Source organism: Anser cygnoides, chromosome 18, assembly GCF_040182565.1.
Source record: "Anser cygnoides isolate HZ-2024a breed goose chromosome 18, Taihu_goose_T2T_genome, whole genome shotgun sequence".
Taxonomy (NCBI): Eukaryota; Metazoa; Chordata; class Aves; order Anseriformes; family Anatidae; genus Anser; species Anser cygnoides.
In genome coordinates this window covers 11133087-11154850 of record NC_089890.1, presented here as the reverse complement: position 1 = coordinate 11154850, position 21764 = coordinate 11133087, and the positions used below count along the sequence as shown (strand labels likewise).

At 54.8% G+C, this 21764-nt stretch overlaps 2 protein-coding genes and 2 long non-coding RNA genes across 5 annotated transcripts in view; 2 read left to right on the top strand and 2 right to left on the bottom strand.

Annotated features, from left to right (window-relative positions):
- Positions 1-2180, bottom strand: part of AATF (apoptosis antagonizing transcription factor) — a 52562-nt gene extending 50382 nt beyond the window's left edge. For both annotated transcript variants that reach the window (XM_066979541.1, XM_066979542.1), the window contains exon 1: positions 2027-2180. In XM_066979541.1, coding sequence (XP_066835642.1) covers positions 2027-2111 — 85 coding nt within the window. In that variant the 5' untranslated portion in view covers positions 2112-2180. The remainder of the gene's footprint in view (positions 1-2026) is intronic.
- LOC136786593 (uncharacterized) lies at positions 1862-8594 on the top strand. The gene is made up of 2 exons (XR_010825669.1): positions 1862-1993; positions 5328-8594. It is a non-coding gene; the product is annotated as an uncharacterized lncRNA (long non-coding RNA).
- A 1748-nt stretch (positions 8595-10342) lies between these two features.
- LHX1 (LIM homeobox 1) lies at positions 10343-14413 on the bottom strand. Its single transcript, XM_066979545.1, has 5 exons — positions 14101-14413; positions 13077-13303; positions 12645-12922; positions 12335-12500; positions 10343-12143 (listed from the first exon to the last, which is right to left on the bottom strand). The coding sequence occupies exons 1-5, from the start codon at positions 14268-14270 to the stop codon at positions 11764-11766; spliced, it is 1221 nt and encodes a 406-aa protein (XP_066835646.1). The 5' UTR covers positions 14271-14413; the 3' UTR covers positions 10343-11763.
- A 1057-nt stretch (positions 14414-15470) lies between these two features.
- Positions 15471-21532, top strand: LOC136786596 (uncharacterized). Its single transcript, XR_010825676.1, has 2 exons — positions 15471-15538; positions 19962-21532. It is a non-coding gene; the product is annotated as an uncharacterized lncRNA (long non-coding RNA).
- The last annotated feature ends 232 nt before the right edge of the window (positions 21533-21764 follow it).

Genomic DNA, 21764 nt, shown 5'->3' with positions numbered 1-21764 from the left:
TGCCATAGGTGTTCTCCACCTTCCACTGCCAGGTTAACCTTTGCAGCAGGACAGGAGATGTTACAGGAACTGGCCAATTCCAGTCTCCCTCTCTTTACTCTGGACTTCTCTATATACAGGTTTGGTACCAGGGGGTTCACCTGCAGTACAGAGATGAGTATTTGTTAACAAATGCCTTTTTTTTTTTTTTTAATTAACATTGCGTATACTCATAACCTGCCTCTCTTCATTTCAGAGAATCCACAAGAAGCACTAGACAAGCAAAGGCTACCCAAGCCCTTCCACAGACCCCTGAACTTAATGGGGGTCTCATGAAAAGCGTGGTCCTCCAGGTGGAGATCTCAGCGAAGCTGGAATGCCTTCGTTCGCCCCACGCTCACAGATTCAAAGAGGAAAACTGCAATTCTGATGCACTTTGGCCTCTTGTTATATATCTGAGTCACATAAATATGTAACCATGTTAGAACGGCTAAGCAGAGAAAATAATCTCCCTGTGATTACTACTCTCTTTCATACCCATCTTCCCTCGGACACAGGAATGGAGTAGTCCAGCAAAAAGAACTCATCACACCATATTCCTTTCTTATTTTCATTCATGTGCAAGACACCCCGTATGCAAAATTACAGGGTTAGCTTTGTTCAACCAATTGAGCGATCCAAGTGGCTGAACATCGCTAAGTGCTCTATTAATGCCTGTTTGCAAATGTTAATGCCTCCCATATAGCGTTTGCTTGGGGCAGGGGAGGGGGGCAAAAAAATCTGCTCATAATCAAGGCAACAAGCTCTGGCCTCAACAGTCACTCCAGCTACCAGCGGCTGGCAAGATGCTCAGCACCAAGGAACATCTGGGCAAGAGGGGCAGATGCAGTCTGTCCTGTAGCACTCTGCAGACTGCTCAGGAGGTCTCGGGCTATGCTAAAGTCTGAAAATAAGTCATAATTATTAAAAACAGGAAGACGTCTCTGCTGGCTACATCCATTTCCTCAACCGTAACTGCGATGTTGCTTATCTCAGAAGACACCAGTGCTATCTCATACACCTGTGCAGAAGAACGAGGCTAGCTGGCACAATGCTCACCAGGACTGGTGCCTAGTACCTCCTGAAGCCAGCATATGTCAGTGCGCGATGGCGAACTTGCTGCTTCCAGCAGTGAATCTTGCTGCTTCCATCGCTCACAGCAGCGCCTCGCACCCACAGCCCCAGGAAAGCCCCAGGCTGTGCCACGCTGCCCACGCCTGCCTCCAGCCACGGATGTTTATGGTGGACTACCAGGAGGAAGATCAGCCCCAGCGCGGCTCCTTTTTGCCTCTTATCCTGGAAGTTTCCGGCAGGATCCGCTCCCTGGCCTGTCGCAGCCTGTGGCAGGAGCCCACGCTGTGGCTGCCCTGAGGTAACTTGGGCGCTGGGGTGACCCCGGTCCCTGAAGTTACCCCGATCTCCGAGGTAATCCTAGTCCCTTGGGGTGACCCCGGACCCGATCCCTGAGGTAAACTTGATTCCTGAGGTAAACTTGATTCCTGAGGTAAACTTGATTCCTGAGGTAACCCCGATTCCTGAGGTAACCCCGATCCCTGAGGTAACCCCGATCCCTGAGGTAATCACAGTTCCTTGAAGTGATCCCGGGCCCAATCCCTGAGGTAAACTTGATCCGTGAGGTAACCCCGATCCCCGAGGTGCCCCCGGGCCCGATCCCCGAGGTGGCCCCCCCGATCCCCGAGGTCCCCCCGCTCCCTGAGTGCCCCCCGGTGCCGCCGGGTGGCGCCGCCCGAGCCCCGCGTGCTGCGGGACGCCCCGCGCCGGGGGGGCGCAAGGGGAGCGCCGACCCCCCCCCGCCGCGGCCGGAGGAGACCGAGGGGAGCAGCGGGGACCGCGGGGCAGCTCCGGGGCCGAGCCCCCGGCCACCCCCCCCCGGCCGGCTGAGGCGCCACGTGCGGCCCCGTCCCGTCCCGTGCCAGCCCGTTCCGGCCCGTTCCACCCCGCCGCATCCCCGCAGGTACCGAACCGTCCTCTCCCCCCCCCCCCCCACCTTCCTCCGCGTCGTCCTCGGGGTCGCGGAGGCTGGGCCGGGGGTTGAGCAGCTCCTCCAGCTGCTGCGCCAAGGGCGCCGCCATCTTCTCGCGGGCGGGAGGGAGGCAGGGAGGGAGGGAGGGAGGCGGGCGGCGGGGCGGAGCGGAGCTGAGGCGGGGCGGCCGCGGGGCCGGGGCCGGGCACCGTGAGGCGGCGGGGCCGGGCCGGGACCCCCGGCCTCACCACACGGAGCCCGAGGCTCGTTCCCGTGCCGGGCCCCGGGCCTCCCGTCCCGCCCCTCAGCTGACAGATGTCTGCGTTAGGAGACGCGGGGTGGTTCGGGCAGAAATTGTCAGCACAAAAAACGAGCGCATCTAACGCCCGAGCCCCCCCCCAAGCAAGCCCAGGGGCGCTGGGGGTGTGCGGGTGTGCTGCGCCGCACCGCTCGTGCTTCTCCCGTTCTGCCCGTCGCTAAAATGGGAATAATGGTGGTCGTCGTATCGGTCTGAGGCAGGAGAAGTAGTATTTGCCAAGTGCTCTGGAGCCGAAAGGCACAATAATGGTGATTAGCTGCTTAAAAGCGTAGTCGTGTTACATAATGCAAAATATTCCTTTTTAATTATTTTTTTTTTTATATTTTTAATCAACATTGCACTTGTTGTTTTAGTACTGCTAACTGCATAGAGTGAATTAATTCAGTTCATGTCCCATGTGGTAAATTCGCTGCGGTCCCTGTTTAAGCCAGTGTCCCTGTCACAAACGTGACATCTAAAAGGCAGGCGCTGCCCCTCGGCCTAGCCGTGGCAGGCGGGTCCCCGCACCACATCTACACCAGTCCCAGACCCTCCTGGTTTTGCCTGTTTCCAGTTTCTCCTGGCGGCTTTGTGGGGGTGAGGTGGCCCCAAAACACAAGATGAGACCTGCGATTTGTGAATGGTAATTTTGTGAGGTTGGCACAGACCCAAATCAACATCTCAAACTGGAGTTGTGGATGCGGGAACTAGATTTCACGTCCCAGAATGAACAAACAACTTGAGGCGGTCAGGTTGGACTCCGGCATTTGGGCACTGCACGGCTGGCACTTGGGCTGTGCCTGTGAGAGTGACAGCAGCAAGCTGCAAACTTCAGCCGGGGACTGGCTCGAGCCCTGGCTCAGAGCTGAATTGAGTAGGCTGCTTTGCTTGCTCATCCCCTTCGTGTCAACACAAGACTCTTCCCCGCTGCTTATCTGCTTTTGAATGCTATAAAAATTAATCCAGACATGCATTCTAATTAGAATGCAGAAACGCACAGAGCCAGGCAGCAGTGGCAGTGGCGCACGTTTCTCCGTTACTCCAGGCCCCAGCTTTATTTCCCCGAAGCAGGAGCGTTCAGTGCAGCCGGTTGTCCTACAGAGGGCAGAGGAATATCATTAATTACCACTTCCTCCTGCAGCCCCGGCAGTGCTCTGCTACCTGCCAACTTCAGCTGGGGCTGGGAGCCCTGAGAGGCACCAAGGTAGAGGAAGACTGGGGGAAATCAAAACAACAACGAGAAAAAGCACACACCCCTTTCCCCCTCCCAAGTATCCTCTGATTGTGAAAACTGTGAAAACTATGAAGATGCAGCAGTTCGATTTATATAAAAAACTAATGTTCACTGAAAATGCACGTTTTTTATTGCAAACAAAACCCTTGGGATTGTATGTGGTCAAGTATTTCATTTTATTTCAACTTTATTCGTATTTATTTTATCATGGTGTGACTGACAGGTATAATGCTCTGTGTTATATATTGTGTGGGTTTGCCATTGCTTCAGCGATGTGAAATTAAGCGCTGCTGTCACATTTGTTACTGACAGTTTTCCAAAACAGAAGTACATGGTGCATCTTTGCTGGCTTTGCTTCTAGTTTTTTCTTCAAGTTCACAGATATTTTGTTTCCAGAGTAAAAGACGCCATTATAAACAAAGGGAGGAGGCCGGAGAAATAAATCTATAGAAAACTAAGTAGCAGAAACAAGTGCTTACCTGAACAGTTACTTGGAAGTATCCACCCAAAGCATGTCTTTAAATAGCCCCACGCATAATTTCATTTTCAAACCTCTGCACTTTACAGAGAAAAAGGGATGTTTTCTACCCTAACCTAGCAAATAATAGATAGCCCCATCAATAAAGGGAGGAAGCTTTTAGTGGTGGTTAAATAGAACATGCCCAGTATAATTCATAAAAGATACATAGTGAGTCGCTTGAGTTCTTTTAAGTAAAAAAGCAAAAATTTGGCATTTTGAAGTCAACAGATTTTTTTTGTTGCTCATTTTGGTGAAATCAGAATTTTACTCATTGAGATTAACGGGACAATTGTTCAGAATAAATCCCCAACCCAGCAAAATTTGCATACGACTGTAAACACGAGGGATCCTGTCAAATCTGATGGACCTGTTTTTTCTGCCGTGCATCAGCCATTCACCCCGGTGCAAAATGAGCGTGAAGAGGGGAAAAAATCACGCTGTGATCAGCAGCGGGCATCGCGTGCACCTTCCCCTGCGCTGCTGCGGAGCGGGGAGGACCGGAGGAGGCTCTGACCCCCGGGCCTATTCGCATGCTGGCGCTTGCTCACGTTACCCAAGAGCTCCATTCATCAGCAGTCAAAAGGCTGCAGGAGCTGTTCATCTAAAATTTCTGATAAGGAGATTCACTCGGCATAAAACAACATCAAACAAAATCCACTGTATTAAAGTCATGGATTGTTAAAATATTTCACCAACACAGGCTCCCTCTTTACAGTTTATTCTCTCCCTTTTGCCTTTCACTTAGCAGGGTAATTAAATCAGACTCTCAGACTCGGTTTTAATTTCTGGTTCACATGCCCTCAAACCATGCTGCTGTGGTTTGGATTCATAACCGTGTGGGAGAATATTTGTACAAAAATGATATCAATACATTTTAATTTAAGACAATCATGAAAGCCTTTTTATGCATGACAGTACATTCCGTAAAACCCTCTGCCTGTTTATAAACTATAAGCAGAAGCCATCAAATTAACTGACATAATTTCTTTGGCATTTTCCCTCTTAATTTTACTTTTTATTTACATGCTTATTTGCTAAAATGGAAATAACACCCTAAACACATAACAGATAAACAAGGGAATTTTGAATAGTCTGTGCTACAGAGAAGTATTTTTAATTTCTCACACTCAGCTTCTTTTGCTCCTGTGGATTTGTGGCGCTTGTCATCTTTTAGGAAATTGTCAGATTAGATGGTAGCTTTGGAAGTGAAAGACCATATCATACTGGTGTGTCTGTATAATTACAGGTTATTAATACAAATCCATCTTTTCAGAGCATTTCTTAAATACAGAAACAAGGAAACGTGTTGGACATGCGGAGCCATTCAGGCAACAGCACTGAATAATTTACTGCGTAACCTGCGTGCAGTGGCACTCGGCATTTGGTTCTTACCTTGGCGAGCAGAGTGGTGGGAGCAAGTTGGGCTGCAGTCTGCAGGCAGCAATCTGTGGCAGGATTCCCATAGAGAGCCACGAGAATTACACGCACCGGAGTGGCGTCTACTGAATTTAATTGAATTGCATTATCAACAGCAGAATTTGACCCACATACAGAGGACTGCGCACTGTCCAAAAATAGCTACAAGCCAGAGCTGAGCTTATCTTTCCAACATTTTGCCAAGCAAATGTAATTTTCCAAGCTGACCTTTTTCATTTTAGCCATACTATTTCATTTTAAGATTTTCTTTTTAAATCAGCAACACAATTTCTCAGTGAAAAAAGAAAAAAAAAATTAACAGAAAGAAGATGGGGGAAAGCAGGAAAGAACACACATAAAACCTAACAAGTAAAAGAAATTAGATTACAGGAAATTTAGATGTTTATAAAAAATTATCTCGCTATAAATATTTATCTATATTTTTAATTAATTTATTAATGTTATTTATATTTACTTCGGTATTTCTGATATTCCTAACCTGTCACTCATTCAAAAAATACAGTTATTTTCAAGATTTAATCAACTCCTAATTGTTCTTACATCCAAAACGTAATGAATATAGTTTATCTGAATAAAATATGACTAAAGATGCTTCTAGCAAATAGGAAGAAGGCCACACAGAGACAACTGAAAAACTGGAAGAAAACCTTTTTAGACAGAGCAAAAATCCATTTTTCTTCCACAAAAACCTCACAGAGCAAACCACACGTGCAGTGCACAAAAAAAAAAAAAGCGCACCAGCTCTTCCCGACATGCTAAGCTCAATCACACAAGGTACTTTTTATCGTAAGGTTCACTCTCAACAATTCACCGGAACACCTCGGCATGTGTTAGACTGCGTTTCTATAGAAGTCAGTGGGGATGTTTTTCCAGCTTCCATTTCCAGTCTGTGTTGCATGACGATCCTCACGCCACATGCAGACCTTCCAACAAAATCACAGTAGACCTGTCCTGCAAGCCTGGGCTCCTGAGATGAACAGAGCTAACCAGTCATTCCTCACAACTGAGATACCATCAGCCTCTTCAAAGGCTCCCATTCTGCAGGAAGCACGCTCGTACCGAAACCAAACAGGAAAAATCTAATTCTTAGGGCTGCCAAAAACGCTGCCCAAACAGTGCTCCAGATGTGATCAAAACAAAGATATTCCTGAATTTCAAGGCAGCCCGTAACAGAAGACTTGAGAGATACCAACTGCGCCCCTTATCCCCAAGGAGCATCAAGTGGAGGGCCAAGGGGTATTCTCTGAGAAACAGAAAGTGAGAACACAGTGAGAACAGCCACATGCATCCAGCCCTGCGATTCCACGCGCAAAGTGGTACGCCCCGCAGAAAATCAGTCATCCTAAGAGTACCCTTACGATGCCAGTCACAGTAATTTCAAGGATAAATATTTACTAATGTGAAGGCCAGATAACTGTACGGCCACGTTTACTCTTCCATTTCTACGTTATACTGCTGGGTTTACTGGGATTAATGAATGAAAAACTCTCCAGACAACGAGCAGCTCAGCTTTGTAAGCCTGACTTCATGGTCCATAACTAAAAGCAACACAAATACTGTTTAAAAAGCAACAGAAGAAGAATAGCAATCACAGACGGATTCATAGCCGAAACGTATTTTTAGCGGTGCTACTAATTTCAGTTAGAACTTCAGGAACGTTTTGTTGCCATCAGGAACGCGGAGCCCCGCAGCACAATGGCAGACAAATAAAAGACCTTCCAGAACCTGCTCCGGCTTCACCAGCACTGCTCCCTGCTACCTCCCCGTCCCTGGCTCAGCAGCGCAGGCAGAGCTCAAGGATACGGATCAATTGTTTTAAGCTTAACGTATGTGAACGTAAATACTAGTCTGCATACTGGCTTAGGGACAGAAAGCAAGACTGCAGTTGCTTATATTTAATGCTGCACGAACATGCAAGGCTTAAATACAACATTCTTGTTCGGGGAAAAACTCCCAACCACGGCAAAAGGCATTTTTCCTGAGAGGACACTACGTTATTTGCCACTTCCTAGAATAGCAAAAGTATGTAAATCACCAGTGATATTTTTAAATTATATTTATTTATAGATTTGTATCATGTACCCGTCACTCAGCATCTGGGTACACATACACATATTAAAATAATATACATCATTTGTCTACAAATCATAATTTAAGTACATTCTTACTCTTGGGATACAGATCTTTACAAATCCCCTACCATTCCCCAAGCAACGGCCTGAGTAAATAGATAATGGAAATGACTGAAGAAGAAAGGAAACGGCAGAGGAGTGCCACACAATGAGAGCACGGTGGAACGCAGCACACAGCCGATGTGAGCCAAAAGCAGAGTTGTTCAAATGCTGGAAACTCGCAGCATTGTAAAGACGCTTTTATTATCCTTAAAATATCTCCCCTGCATAGATTAGCTCGATATGAATAATACTTACAATATCTCCTGTGTACCTTTTTTTTCCTAGTAAACGGCCTTACACATGGGATTTGCAAAATCTTCAGTCTTGAACATTTAAAAACAGCTCCCTTGTCCGCACCAGGAGGGCACGCACCGCTCCCCCGGCTAACTCCATCGAGGCCACCGAAAAGCGGGCGAACAGAGCGGGGCTGCGCGGGGCTTAACGTCATCCGACTGCACTTTCTGCTGGGATACAGCAACAAGGTGAAGGTCACTGAGACCAGGAGCAGCCCAGGAAGAAAAGACCAGAAGAGAGCAATTCTAAAAACACTTTTGAAAATACGTTGCACATATGCACAGTTACATACATGTCACGGCCACGTTTCTGCAGTTATTAGCACACGCATGTAAAACCCATCCACGCAGCACATGTTTTCAGAGGGCCTTCTCCTGCAGACCGCTATTCACCCGAGTAATGCTACTGAAGTCAATGGAAATGCTCTTGTAAACAAGGACTTACAAGAACCCAACGCAACAATGATTTCAAAAGGAGTTTTGACTGTGCAATTGTTGCTGGATTAGGGTCTTCAGAAACCCCAAGCTTGCTCTGAAGAGCACAGAATTCAAATCTGCAAAGTGCTGGGGCCTCCAGACTGGATCCCGCTTGGCTTTAAGCACGGGAACGGCTCCTGTGCTTACTCCTTACGGTGGGCAAAATTCCTAGGAAAGGCAGCAGGAGCTTTGAGAAAAGGCAGGCTCTCCTCGGTCCCTTTTATAAACCAGTGACCTACACTGAACCAAGGGAAAGGGAAAGGGAAAGGGAAAGGGAAAGGGAAAGGGAAAGGGAAAGGGAAAGGGAAAGGGAAAGGGAAAGGGAAAGGGAAAGGGAAAGGGAAAGGGAAAGGGAAAGGGAAAGGGAAAGGGAAAGGGAAAGGGAAAGGGAAAGGGAAAGGGAAAGGGAAAGGGAAAGGGAAAGGGAAGAGTTATTTGGCAGACATGATTTCTACGAAATAAGCCTATTCAGTGAAATTCTCATTTAAAATAATTGATTCAACAATAAAACAGCAGCACAGAGCAGAAGCGCAAATAGCAGTATTTATAAATAGCATTTGCCCAGATAAATAAAAGTTTGTAATAAACAGATCACCCATTACTTTGCTCATATAAATGCAAAACAGAGGCAAAAAAATAGCAACAGTATAAAAGACAAATAAATGAGTTAGACACAGAGCCCACGGGTTTAAGAAGTCTCCCCTGTATTTAATAAAGCACGATTATTACTTATTTTTTAGAAACACTAACAGATCCCTTGCAGATAGTTTTTATCTTTATATTATTATATAAGACATTTTGTGTTTAAAGTGAACTATTGCTTCATCCAGATGGCCCCTCTGCTGGGCATGGAAACCAAGTAGTGAACAAAAATTAAAAAATCACCACTGAAAAATACAAATTGTACAACTTTAAAGCATTTCGATTTTTTCCCCCTCAGTCCAAAGAGATAAATAATTGAATTGCTGAGAATGTAGAAGCCTGTGTTTTAGAGTAAATTTCTGTGTCTACATAAAATAAAAAAGAAGCCAGACAGAATCACAACTAGTCAAAAGATGAAGGAAAATATGCAATTATGGTTCATCCCATTCTATTATCTCAGCAGGTGGAAAACATTTAAACAACTCGTGACTTTTCAGAACTGAACCCAACCCTTCGCTTCTAACACAACTCACAGTCCTCTTGGAATCAGTGAGACTTCAGAGGAGCTGAATATTTGGGACTCTGCAATAATTTGTAATAAAAACATTAAATCTCTCGTTCCACAATGTTTCAGATTTTTTTTTCTCCCAGAAAATCAGCACATATCTAGTGCAAAGCAAAACATTTTCCCCCCCTGCCCTTTAGAGAACTTCACTCATACCAAACACTATTAAACAATTGACTCAGCTCAAAAGAAAAAAAAAAAGGATTAAAATTACTTTCAGGACATTGAGGTTATGCTACTTTCCATACCATCTAATTAGGAAAAAAAAAATTACCTTTGGAGAATTAATTTATCTCAAAATAGGTCAAGTAAAAAACACATATTTGCGAGTTTTTGACATTCAGAAAACATTTTTGTTTATGCATAAAATGCACATTAAGAGTACATTTTCTCTCAGCATAAACCAGGGATAAGCTAATGTATTTAACAATTTGATTAGATTCCAATTTTACAACTTAACGTATAGAGTAGTGTTTTATTTGTACTTTACCAACTGAGCCTGCAGACGTAAAGAAAGGCTGTAACTACCGATACCTGTGATCTGCATTGGCAGCAGGGTTTAGACTCCTACCAAAACAAAACAGCTGGACAGGATTATCAGCATAGCAGATCACTCTCTTTTTCAGGGCTATTTTACTCAAAAAAGAATCCATTTAAAAATGCTTAAAACATCAAATGAAACACAAGTTATCTAAACATCAGATTTTCTAATTTTATTAAAAACGCACAAATTTTATCCAACATGTTTTCTTTCATACAGTGAATGGTCTAATATGCACTGGAGGTCACACAAGCTTAGGTTTATTAGAACAATAAAAGACATATGAGAAATTTAATATATAAAGAAAAAAGTAGCAGCTGTTGACTGCATATTTGACCATAAAATTTAAATATTTTGGACTTTTATTTTAAAGACACAAAAATAAAACCTGTGTGGGTCTATATAAGTCATATTAACAATTCCATGAATGTTCAACAGGACTAAAAATTAGCAAAGATGTTTGTTTGTTTTTTTAACCTTGTAACACTTTTTAAACACCTTCTCGGGTTGCTGGTGCAAAGCACCTTACAGTATTTGTGCTATATATTTACTTTATTTGGCAACTGTCTGGGTTTCGTGGGTTTTTTCTTTGCCTTCTGTAAACAACACCTTTTACAAACTAGCACAGTGAACCACAAGCCCTGCAATCTGTTATAACATCTACAGAAAAGAAAATGAACTATTTTGGTTGGTTGCTCAAAATATTTTGCTTTTGAACAAGAGGTTCTAAAACAGGATTTATTAGTAAAACATTGAACTCCTGAATTTAACATTAGACGTAAACAGTTGACTGTTTTTTAGTTCAATAGAGTCTTTTTGTTTAGCTTTTCTCTCTCTGTGAAGGTAGAATACTTTTTGTTTGTTTGTTTTTCAAGTCATTTTCGTTAGAGGTCTGGTTGGTGACCTTTGCTATGATGAGGAGGTTTTGTATGTGTAGCTTTGTGAAGGTAGAAGAGTTGGTGCTGAGGGCTTAACATTTAGCATTTGTTATTTTGGAAAACAAGAACAAAAAAAAAAAAAAAAAGGAAAAAAGAAAGTTGTCCCACCTGATATTCAGCAGGCTGAAATGGCTGAAGCTAAAAAGAGTTTCTTGCTGTCGAACTTTCTGAGAGACAAAAATTAACAAACAAATTCATAATGCCAGAACCATCCTTAACCGGGAACGCTAGAGTTCTTGAAGCTTTTTTTATTTTTTCCCCTTTTCTTTGACCTTTCCTTCATTCAATCAGTGTTTTTTAAACGAGAAGTTTCTAAGGATTGTGGCTCTTGGGATGACATCCAACAGGGTAATCAGACTTACGCCATCCTACGGTATGGCAGCACTTTACTGTACAGCTTCACCAGTTCCTTTGTCAGTGGTACAAAAAGAGTCCCCTCGTCTGTTTGTCTGTTACAACCGTACAGAGGCAGATTGTCCTGGTCTAGAGCAAAGCTTGCCTTGGAGCCGTTTGCCTTCAGTTCGTTCCCAAGGTCACATTGTCTTAGGGCGGGAGAGACGGTATATTTATTCATTTCTGTACACCGAAACAATAAGCAGACTAGATGCTCATCACTTACTTAAGACCCAGTCCGTTTTAAAGCTACCACACGGCCGCCTCGTTCATTTCGGGTGGATGTGACAAGTGATTGCCGTAGTTAGCACCACCGTTGACGGATAGCGAGGAAAACGGAGGACTGGGGCCAAAAACTTCCGCGGACATGGAGTGCAAGGACCCGGGCAGGTTGGGTTCGGGGCTGGGCGAGTCTCCGGGCGGGTGGGCCATGATGTCGGGGAAGCGCTGCGCCTCGCTGGACGGGTGGTGGCCGGGCAGGGGGTGCTCCAGGGCGCCCAGCGGCGTGCCCGGCGGCCCCGAGGAGGGCACGAACGGCAGCTCCACCGGCGTCTGAGCTTGCGAGGAGGGAGGTCCTTGCGGGAAGAAATCGTAATTGCTTCCAGGGCCGTAGTACTCGCTCTGGTAATCTAGCGGGCAAGCGGACACGGAGGGAAGGTGACGCCCGGGCGCGCAGCGCTTCCCCCGCCTCGTTCGGGGCCAGGCCCGGGGACCCCCCCCCCCAGGTCCTGCAGAGCCCCCGGCCGGGCTGGGGTGGGGTGGGGGGGTCCCGGCCCCGGGGAGGATGGGGGGGGGGGGCGCGAAGGGCGGCGCTACCCACCTCCGTAGAAGGAGAAGGGCCCGTTGGGGATGAGCTCCCCGGGCTCCAGCCGGTCCACCAGCGGCCGCATCCTGCGCGGGCTGCGGAAGAAGGCGTGCCGGCGGGCGCCCAGCGCGCTCAGCTGCTTCATGCGCCGCTCCTTGGAGCGCCGGTTCTGGAACCACACCTGCCCGGGCGGCGGACGAGGGCCGGTCACCGGCTGCCCCGGGCCCGCCGAGCCCCGACGGGGCGGGACGCGAACGGTGCCCGCCCGCCCGCCTCCCCCCCTCGGCCCGCAGCCCCGGGCGCCCCCCCCCGCCCCGCCCGGTACCTGGATGACCCGCATGTTGAGGCCGGTCTCCTGCGCCAGCTGCTCCCTGATGTGCCGCGTGGGTTTGGGGGTGGCCGCGAAGGCGGCCTTCAGAGTCTCTAGCTGTTTGGCTTTGATGGTGGTGCGGGGGCCCCGCCGCTTGGCCCCCAGGTTCTGGTCGTCGTTTTCGTTGCTGCCCGTCTCCTTGTCGGAGACGTTGGCGCTCTCCGAGTCCTTGGCGTCGTCCTGGGAAGGGTCTTGGGAGTCCGGGGACAGGCTGGGGTCACTGCCGGTGGTGGCTGCGCGACAGCAAACGGGGGGGGGTCACGCTCGGCCCCGGCCGGAGCTCCCCCATCCAGCGGCAGAGAGGAGGAAAAGGAGGAGAAGGAAAAGGGGAGGAGGAGAAGGAAAGCAGAGCCCCGGCTCCCGGCCCCGCCGCCCGCGCTCCCTCACCTGAATGCAGGCTGTTTTCTTTGGCAGTATTGCTGTTATTTAGGTAATCTTCTTTGCAGACAAACTTGTTTTCGTCTATGATATAAAGCTCCTCGCCGGTGGAGAGCTGCTTGTTACACATCATACACGTAAAACAGTTCAAGTGGAACACTTTGCTCCGCGCCCTGCGGACCAGGTCGCTGGGGGAGATGCCCTGGGCACAGCCCGCGCACTTGGTCCCGAAACACCTGCGGGGAGAGCGGCGGCGGTGGGCGAGGGGGGCACCAAAACAAAAACAAAACAAAAACAAAACAAAAACAAAACAAAACCAAAAACCCATCCCTCCCCAGCGTTCTCCCTTCCTAACGAATATCTCCCTGAATTATATCTTGGAAAAAAAAAAAAAAGAAGAAGAATAAAAAGAATAATAATAATAAAAAAAGAACGCAACAAAAAAAAAGACAAACCGACCCAAAACAAAAGAACTGACGTGGCCGGAGCACAAGCTGCTGGAGGATGCACTGGGCGCCGGGGCCGCGCTGTCCGCGTCCCGCACCCCAACGAACACGGCGCCGAAAGCCCGGCCCGGCCCGGCCGGGGCGCGGGGCCGCGGGCGCTGCTCGAGGGCGCGCCCGGGGCCGCTTTCGGCGTGACGGCGGCCGGGCCCGGCCCTCCCCGGCAGCCGGCCTCGGCCCCGGGGCCGCCGGCCCTGAGCCCCGCGCGGAGCCGCCGCGGCCGGGACCCGCGGCCGGGCGAGAGGGCCCCGAGCCGGGGCTCCGGGAGCCGGGCTCCGGCCCCGGGCAGCCGCGCTCACGGCCGCGGCCCCGCCGGGGGGCCCCGGGACGCGCGGCCGGGGTCGCCCCGCTCCGCGCTGCCGGGCCCGGCTCGGAACGGCCGGGGCAGCCGCGGGCATCCCGAGGCGCGGCCGGGCCGAGCCCCGCGGCCCCCGACGGGCCCGAGCCCCCCGAGCGGCACCGGCGGGGGGAGGAGGATGAAGGATGGGCTGGGAAGGAGCTGCGGCCCCGGGCCGGGGGCCGGTACTTACCGAAAGAAGTCGTTTTTGCAGTAAAGCTTGCCTTCTCGCGAAAAGCATTTCTCTGTCAAATTGCATTTACATTCACAGCACTGAACACACTTCACATGCCAAGCCCTGTCCAGTACATTCAACAAAAATCGGTCCAAGATTGGCCTTTTGCAGCCCGCACAGTGAACCATTGTCTTTGGTTATTTCTGAGAGTGGGGGGTATTGGTTTCCCAGGTGTCAGGCAAAAAATTTCAAAATGAAAAAAAATATAAAAGGCGACAACACCGGCGTAGGTTTGCTTTGTGTGTGTCTGCGTGCGTTTGTTTTAAAAGCCTTGGAGAAGTGGAGGAGAAAAAATAGAAAGGGAGGAAGAAAAAATAAATAAAAAAAAAAATCTTCGTTCGGGTGTCCTAGGAGGGAGACACAGGAGAAACCACCCACTGCCCGAGGAGAGAGACCAGCGCTTCGACGCAACCGCAGAATCCCGGCCGCTACCAACAGCGGCAGAGCGACAAGAAGTGACAGTAAAACAGCAACGACTGGAGAGGTCGGCGCTCACGAAAAAAATTAAAAATACAATAATTGAAAAAACAAAAAGCAAAAAAAAAAAAAACCGCCGAAAAGCGAGTGATGAGTTTTTCTCAGGTCTGAGGTAGAGCAGTCAGGAGTCAAAGTGCATCTGCTTTTCCCAACGAGAAATCAAAGGAGGCGAAAAAAAAAAAAGAAAAAAGGAAAAAAAGGAAAAAAAAAAAAAAAAGGCAAAACCGAAAAACAAAAGCAGGACATCGGGACCCGACAGCGGTCAGACGGACGCCGGCTGCCGCCGCGGCGACATGGCCCGGGGATGGGGGGCGGGGGGGGGCGGGGGGGGGGGGAGCCCGGGCGGCCGTGGGTGCGCTGCGAGCGCGGCTCCTCGCCCTCCGCCGCGCTCCCTCGACGTGGCGGCGGCGGCACCGGCACCGGCCGCGGCTGCTCGGCTCCTACCTGCCCCCGCGCTACCCGCGGCGTCCCCGCCGAGCCGGCATCTCCCGGCGCCGCCGGCTGAGGGGCGCCTCCCGGCGGGGCGGGGCGGGCCGGGGGGCGGCGGCGGCAGCAGCGGCGGGGCCGGGGCCGGGAGCGGCGGGGCGCGGAGGGGAGGGCGCTGCCCGCTGCCCGCTGCCCGCTGCCCGCTGCCCGCGCCGTCCGGCCGCGCAGGGCGCTCTGCATGTTCCCGGCAGCCCCCGGCCGCGCCTTATGCACCGCGCGCACACGTCACCGCGCGCCGCGGCCAATCGCCGCCTCCCGCCGCCGCCCCCCCACCCCCCCCCCCCCGCCCCGCGCCGCCGCCGCCACCGGACGGGGCGTCCGCGGCCCTTTATAGAGAGCCGCGAGGGCGCGGGGGGCTGCGCCGACACCGACACCGCCCGGCCCGGCCCGGCCCGGCCCGGCCCGCGCGGAGGCCCGGGACGCGCTGCGTGGGGTAGGTCGGGGTGTGGCGGGGCTCGGGAGGTGCGGCGACGGGGCGGCTCGCTCGGTACCGGCGCCCCGTCTCCGCTCCGCTCCGCTCCGTCGGTGGGGTTGGAGCCCGCCCGGTGCGCAGAGCCCGGTGTGGAGGGTGCGGGGCGGCACCGGGAGCCGCCCGTCCCGGGAGGAGGAAGAGGAGGAGGAGGAGGAGGAGGATGGGGATGGTGGTGATGGGAGGGCCGGGCCGCGGTGCCCCGACGTGCCCCAGGGGTTCGGGGGGGGGGGGGGGGCCGGTACCGGTACTCTGTTCCGCCGCCCGGAGCCCCTCGCCCATTGCCGCCGCTCCCGGGGCAGCCGCCGGGAGGGACGCGATCGCTGCCGCTGCGCCTTTCCGCCGCCCCCCGGGGCTGTCACCGCAACCCCCCCGCGGCCCCCGGCCCGGCCCGGTCCGGCCGCTGCTGCCCGGTGGCTGCCGGGGAGCGGCGGGGTCCAGCGGCCCGGGAGCTGCGGAGCGCCGCAAGCACGGCCCGCGGCCCGCAGCCCCCCGGGTGCGCCTTCACCGGCGTCCTCCTCGTCCTCGGGGAGACGCCGACGGGACCGGGGAGGAAAAGACGGGGAGAACCGGGCGGAAACCGAAGCCAGGGAACCGCCGCCCGGTGCCGGGAGCGGAGCTGCGGCCCCGTGCCCTGCCCGCAGCCCCGGCCTGGCTCGGGGCGGGGACGGGGACGCGGAGCCTGCGGGCCCCGGGCCCGGCCGCTCCGTTACCGGGGCTGCCCCGCGGCCCCCCGGTGCCCCCCGGCCCTCAGCGCCCCGTCGGGGCGCCCCGGCCCTGCCCGGCCGCAGCCCGGCCTTGCCCCCGCCGCCCAGCGGGACCCGGGGAGCCCCGGGCCGCCTTTGGGGCGCTCCGTGCTCGGCACAGGGGGGGTCCCGCACCCGCCCCGGCCGGCGCCAGCTGCCCGCTGCTGCCCGGGGACCTCCCCCCTCTGAGTGCGGGCCCCCGGGGACATGCGGCGGCGGCAGGGCTGAATGCGGCAGAGGCGATGAGCGGCTCCCGTCCATCAAGCGCCGGGGCTGCTTTCACAGCGCCTTTTTTTTATTATTTTTTTGTCTCCCCCCCCCCGTTTCCCCAGGCGGCCCCGCAAGCAGCTGGGCGGCCCCGGCCCCTCCAGCTCCGGGCACACGCCGCTGCCCCCGGCCCGGGCTCCCCGCAGCCCCCGCGGGGTCCCGCTCCCTGTCCGGCCCCGGCGGCGGCCCCCGCCCGAGGTCCCCCCCCGAGGAGCGGCGAAACCCCCGGCGCTGCTTCCAGCGGCTCCAAACCTCCCCGGGGGGCACGCACCCGCCGGCGGGGACGCCTCGGGGGCGCGTCCCGGCAGCTGCTTCGCTTCCTTCCCCTCGTTATCCCCCCGTTATGTTCGGGGAGCCGCCCCGGGCCGCAGCCGGGGTGTTTCGGAACGGAGCGCCCCCCCCACCCCCCGGTCCCCTTCGACCGGGGAAAAAAAAGGCGAAATTAAAAAATAAATATTAAAAAAAATAATCAAATTTATTTTAAATCTAACGCGGAGGAAAAAAAGTCGCCTTCAGCCAGCTGGGACTCGCATTTTCTCGCCGCCGTTCCCGTCCCCATCGCCCGGTGCGCGCCGCCCGCAGCGCTCGGTCACGGGACGGCCCGGGGGGGGCTGTTCGGGGGGCGCCCTGCGGCCTGTCCCGGCCCCCCCTCACCCCCCCCGGGTCCCGCCGCGATTTCCCCCCGAGCGGAGCCGCGGAGAAACTTCCCGGGGCCGGCGCGGGGAGCGGCGGAGGCGGCTCGGGGCGGGGGAACCGGCGAACTGCCCGGCGGCACCCGGCCTCCTCCCCTCCCTTCCTTTTTTTTTTTGGTTTTATTTTATATCGAATTTTTCCTTCGCTTAAAAACGCCCGAGCCGGGCACGGGCAGCGAGAGCCCGGCGACGCCAGGCTGCGGCCTCCCGGTCCCCGCGGGGGCTCCGGGCACCCCCGGCACGGCCCCGGCCGCCCCCCCGCAACAGCGGGGCCGGACCCGGCGGCTCTGCCCGGTGCCAGCAACAGCGGCCGCGGCGCTACGCGGACCCGGAGGCATCGCAGGGCGGCTTCCTTCCGCCGTGTAGCGGCCCCGTGCCAGCGGCCCGGCGCTGGGCAGGCTCCGTGGCTGCGCTGGGTCTGCTGGAGGGAGCCCGGCAGAGGCGTTTCAGCCGAGGGGTGCTCCAACCGAGGGGTGCTCCAACCGAGGGGTGCTCCAACCGAGGGGTGCTCCTCCCCAGGGGTGCTCCAACCGAGGGGTGCTCCTCCCCAGGGGTGCTCCTCCCCAGGGGTGCTCCAACCGAGGGGTGCTCCAACCGAGGGGTGCTCCTCCCCAGGGGTGCTCCAACCGAGAGGTGCTCCTCCCGGAGAGCTCCCCCCCTGCCCCGCCGTGCCGGCTCGCTGCCGAGGGCAAAGGCGGCCCGGCCGCCCCGCTCCGCTCCGGCCCCTTCCCGTCGGGCTCTGACCCCTCCGCACGCCGCTGCCGGTGCCGGGGCCGCCCGAGGCTCCCGCACCGCTTATGGCAAACACGGCCAATAAATAATTACAGACCCGGGGGCGTGTGCGCGTCTCAGCGAGAGCTGCCGGGGACGGCTGGGGACCGAGCCCCGGGAACGGGTCCCGAGCCCCGGGAACGGGTCCCGAGCCCCCGGAGCGGGTCCCGAGCCCCGGCGGGTCCCGGCGGTGCCGCGGGGCCGGGGAGCGGGCGGGCGGCAGCTGAGCGGGCTTGTGCGGGCTGCCGGACGGAGAAAGGGCAGCTAAAAGGCGAATAAAAGAGAAAAGAAAGAGAAAAGTAAAGAGGTGGCGGGGACGGGGAGGGGGAGACCATAAAAAAAGAGGGTGAAACAAACCCCAGGAGGACGCCCCGATCCCAGCTCATCCATCTTCATTGTCTCCGTGTGTGCAAAAGCAACTCCGGTATAAGGAAAAGCCACTATCAAAGCCATGGCTTTATTTTATATCCTATAGATCAGGAGGGAGGCAAAGCTTTATTTTCGCCCAGAGACAGATATTTTATTTCTCTCTTACGGTTTTATGTGTGAGAGATGTCAAAAAGGTAAAATAGATTGCTAATGCATAGGCAAAACGAAGCTGTTTTGGCATGCTCTGTGTCATGAGGTCTCCCAGGGAGAGCAGGCTGGGGATTTAGGGCTGATGGGAGACTCGGGGGGATTTCTGCTAAAACATCGCTCTTCATAAATTCAGCCGCGTGGTCAGCCCGGCGGGGAGAAGGCGGTGGGAAGGGAAGAAGGGAAGGGAAGGAAGGGAAAGAAGGGAAGGAAGGGAAGGAAGGGAAGGACGGGAAGGACGGGCCGGAGCGGGGAGCGGCGGCTCGGGGCCGTTCTCCCGGCGGAGCAGCGGCTCCCGGCGCCGGGGCCCCTCGGGGCGCGCCCGCAGCTCCGTGCGCGCCCCCGGCGCTGCCCCTCGGGGCCGGGGACCGGGGGTCCGGGGTCCGGGGGTCCGGGGGCCGCCCCGGCTGCGAGCGGTGCGTTGTCGGCGACTTTCCGCGGAGGTAAAATCCCTCGCCCCGGGCTGCAGCGCTTCTCCCGCTCTGTGACCCCGGGGATTTCCTCGGCACGTTGAGTTCAGGGCTCGGAAGCCCGAGGCCGTTACTCCCGCAGCGCTCCCACCGCCGCCGCTCTCCCCACCTATTTTAGCGTTTGACTTCTGGCTGAAATTCACCTTACGGCAAGCGACGGCCGCCAGCAGCGCGCCCCCGCTCCTCGCCCCCGGCTCGCAGCGAGCCCCGGCTGCGGGGCGGCCGCGAGGTAACCAAAAAAAAAAAGAAAAAGAAAAAAAAGGAGAGAAAAAAAACACAGCATAGCAAGGTGCAGTTCATTAGCGAATTAATCGTTTCGGTACCCCGGGATGGTCTCGTCTCTCCAGGCTCGGCGGGGCCGTGTCGCTCCCTGCTCCCCATCGCCGAGTGTCCCCGGCAGCGGGCCGGGTCCCACCGGGGGCACCGGGCTCGGCCAGCCCCGGGGCTCCCCCAGGCTCCCGGGGCCCCTCCAGGCTCCCGGCCCCGCTCCTGCCGCCGCTCGGGGCCGGGGCCGGCGTCGGGTCCCCGCAGCCGCGGTACCGGAGATGGGGGGTGCCCGGCGCGGGGCCGGGGGGGCACCAGCAGAAGGTGGCCTCGGGCTGCCCAGCAAGGGCTGGGACGCAGCAAATCGGCTGTCCCGGTAACACGCGGGGACGACGCGTCTGCACCGCCGGCGGGGCGCCGCTGCCCCCTGCCTACCTGCGGCGGGTGCAGGAGCAGCCCCAGCCCTGTCCCGGTCCCCGTCCCCATCCCGAGCCCCGCAGCCCAGCTCCCCCGGCTGCTCGCGGAAAGGAGCCCGGCACCGGGCGGTGTTTGTATCCGCCTGCTTAGCCCCGGCCTCTGATTAATCTTCTTCTATATATAGGTTCCGTAATTTGATGCCGCGTTCCTATACAATATCCTATGTCACGCCGCGTTCGGAGAGGCTTCGTTTCAAGGCTTATGGGATGGGGAGGCTCTGGCCAGGGAGCCCCCTCCCGCCCCACCGCACGCAGCCCCCGGCTGCCCGGCCCCAGGCGTCACAGGTGGAGCCCGGGCAGGGGCAGGGGCTGCTGGGGGGCGATCAGAGGGGTCACCGGCACGCCCCAGACAGAGCTCGTTAACACCGCTCAGTCCCGCACCGCTCATGACACCCGAACTCCTAATTGGGCGTCTGATTCCTATAGGGTCACCGCTGCACTGGCATGAAACTGGAGCGTTGCGGTAAGATGTGGCCAAACGCGTGATTTTACCAAAAAATGCACACTTCAGAACTGTGATGTTGTCTCACTGCACAGCCAGAAGCGATGTGCCAAGTTCAGCTGTATGCATATGCGGCTTATCTCAGCACTAGCAAGGCCATGGCATGCGCAGCCACAGTCCCACTACTCTGAAACTCATCAACATACAGCCCTCAAGATGCAAAACACCAGACCCATTTGTCCTAGCGTGTGAAATTTCACTAATTTCAGCTAATTTTTCCAGCAGAAGCCAAGGGACAGCTCAGTTCCCATGAGGGCCCTGCCCAAGGATGCTCTGCTGTCCTGTGTGCCACGGCCACGCCACAGGATGAGCCCCTCGTGCGGGGCACAGCCACTCCCCAGCCTTGCCGAGGACCAAGCTTCTACGTTCATAAACTCCCTTTGAAAGCCTCAAATTGTTCTAAAATTAATTCCTCGTGTCATTGTCACACACGGCACAGCCAGGCTGGTGAGAGGTAAGGGCACGGGGAGCAGGGTGAGGGCTGGGAGCAGCTCTGTGGGGTCACCCCGCAGTGGTACGGGCACACCCTGCCTCTCCCAGCTCCCGCTCGGATGCACTGCACCCACCGGCTGCGCCGCTTTCTGCTCCCTTCCCTACCTTGAGGGCAAACCACATCCAGCCCCTGGCCCTGATGCCTTGCGGGGCTGCTGCAGGGCTGAGCCCGGTGGGGCCGTCTCGCACTGCCTGTCCCGCAGGCGCCGTCCCACGGTGGCATTTCCATTCCAAAGTGGCAAAAATGTAGTGTGAAAGGCTGCTCACACCCCGCTTTGTTATGCCCCAGCCCAAACTGGCCCTTTTCCTGTTCGGCACCCGAGATGTTTGTGCAGCTCCTGGCAGCGGGCGTTGAGCTTCGCACGCCAGCTGCTTGCAGGAGCAGGAACACGCGGGGCCGCGTGAACAGAACCAGCCCGACCCCGCTGCTCCCCTGACGAACGACCTCTCACGGCTTGCCACTGGCTTTGTCACTCGTGCGGTGCCGGGACGGAGTGCTTCCATCGGCCAGGTCCCTGCGTGCTCTCATTGCATCTCTGCACCCGCGGCTGAGGACGGCTGCAGGGAGCAGAGGCTGAGGCATCCAACCCCAACCATCACATCCGAACGTGCAGAGATGTCCGGGCCCAGAAATTCTGAGTCTGCAGTATTTCCCACCAATGTGTTTTTCTAGCTGTTGAAATAAAATCTTCATTGCTCTAATTAGTTAATATTTGTAAAGTCTTTAAGATTCCTGAATAAATGGCAGAAAGAAACTCGCATGGCTATTAGATAAGCGTGCTAATAATAACGACGATGGCTGGTGAGAAGACATCACTCCTAATGATGTATGATTTATTTCCTTAAGGGTGTGCTAATAAACAAAACGCATTTTTAAAATCTGGCACATTTATTCCACATACGTTCGCGGATCGAGCAAGTTACCCAGCAGGAT

What these genes read in the sequence shown, in the direction of transcription:
- LHX1 (XM_066979545.1), bottom strand. Translation starts at nt 14,270, where the DNA reads ATGGTTCACTGTGCGGGCTGCAAAAGGCCAATCTTGGACCGATTTTTG. An exon ending in AGAAAACAGCCTGCATTCAG is followed by an intron (nt 12,923 to 13,076) that starts GTGAGGGAGCGC and finishes GCTGTCGCGCAG; the next exon opens with CCACCACCGGCAGTGACCCC. An exon ending in TCAACATGCGGGTCATCCAG is followed by an intron (nt 12,501 to 12,644) that starts GTACCGGGCGGG and finishes CCGCCCGGGCAG; the next exon opens with GTGTGGTTCCAGAACCGGCG.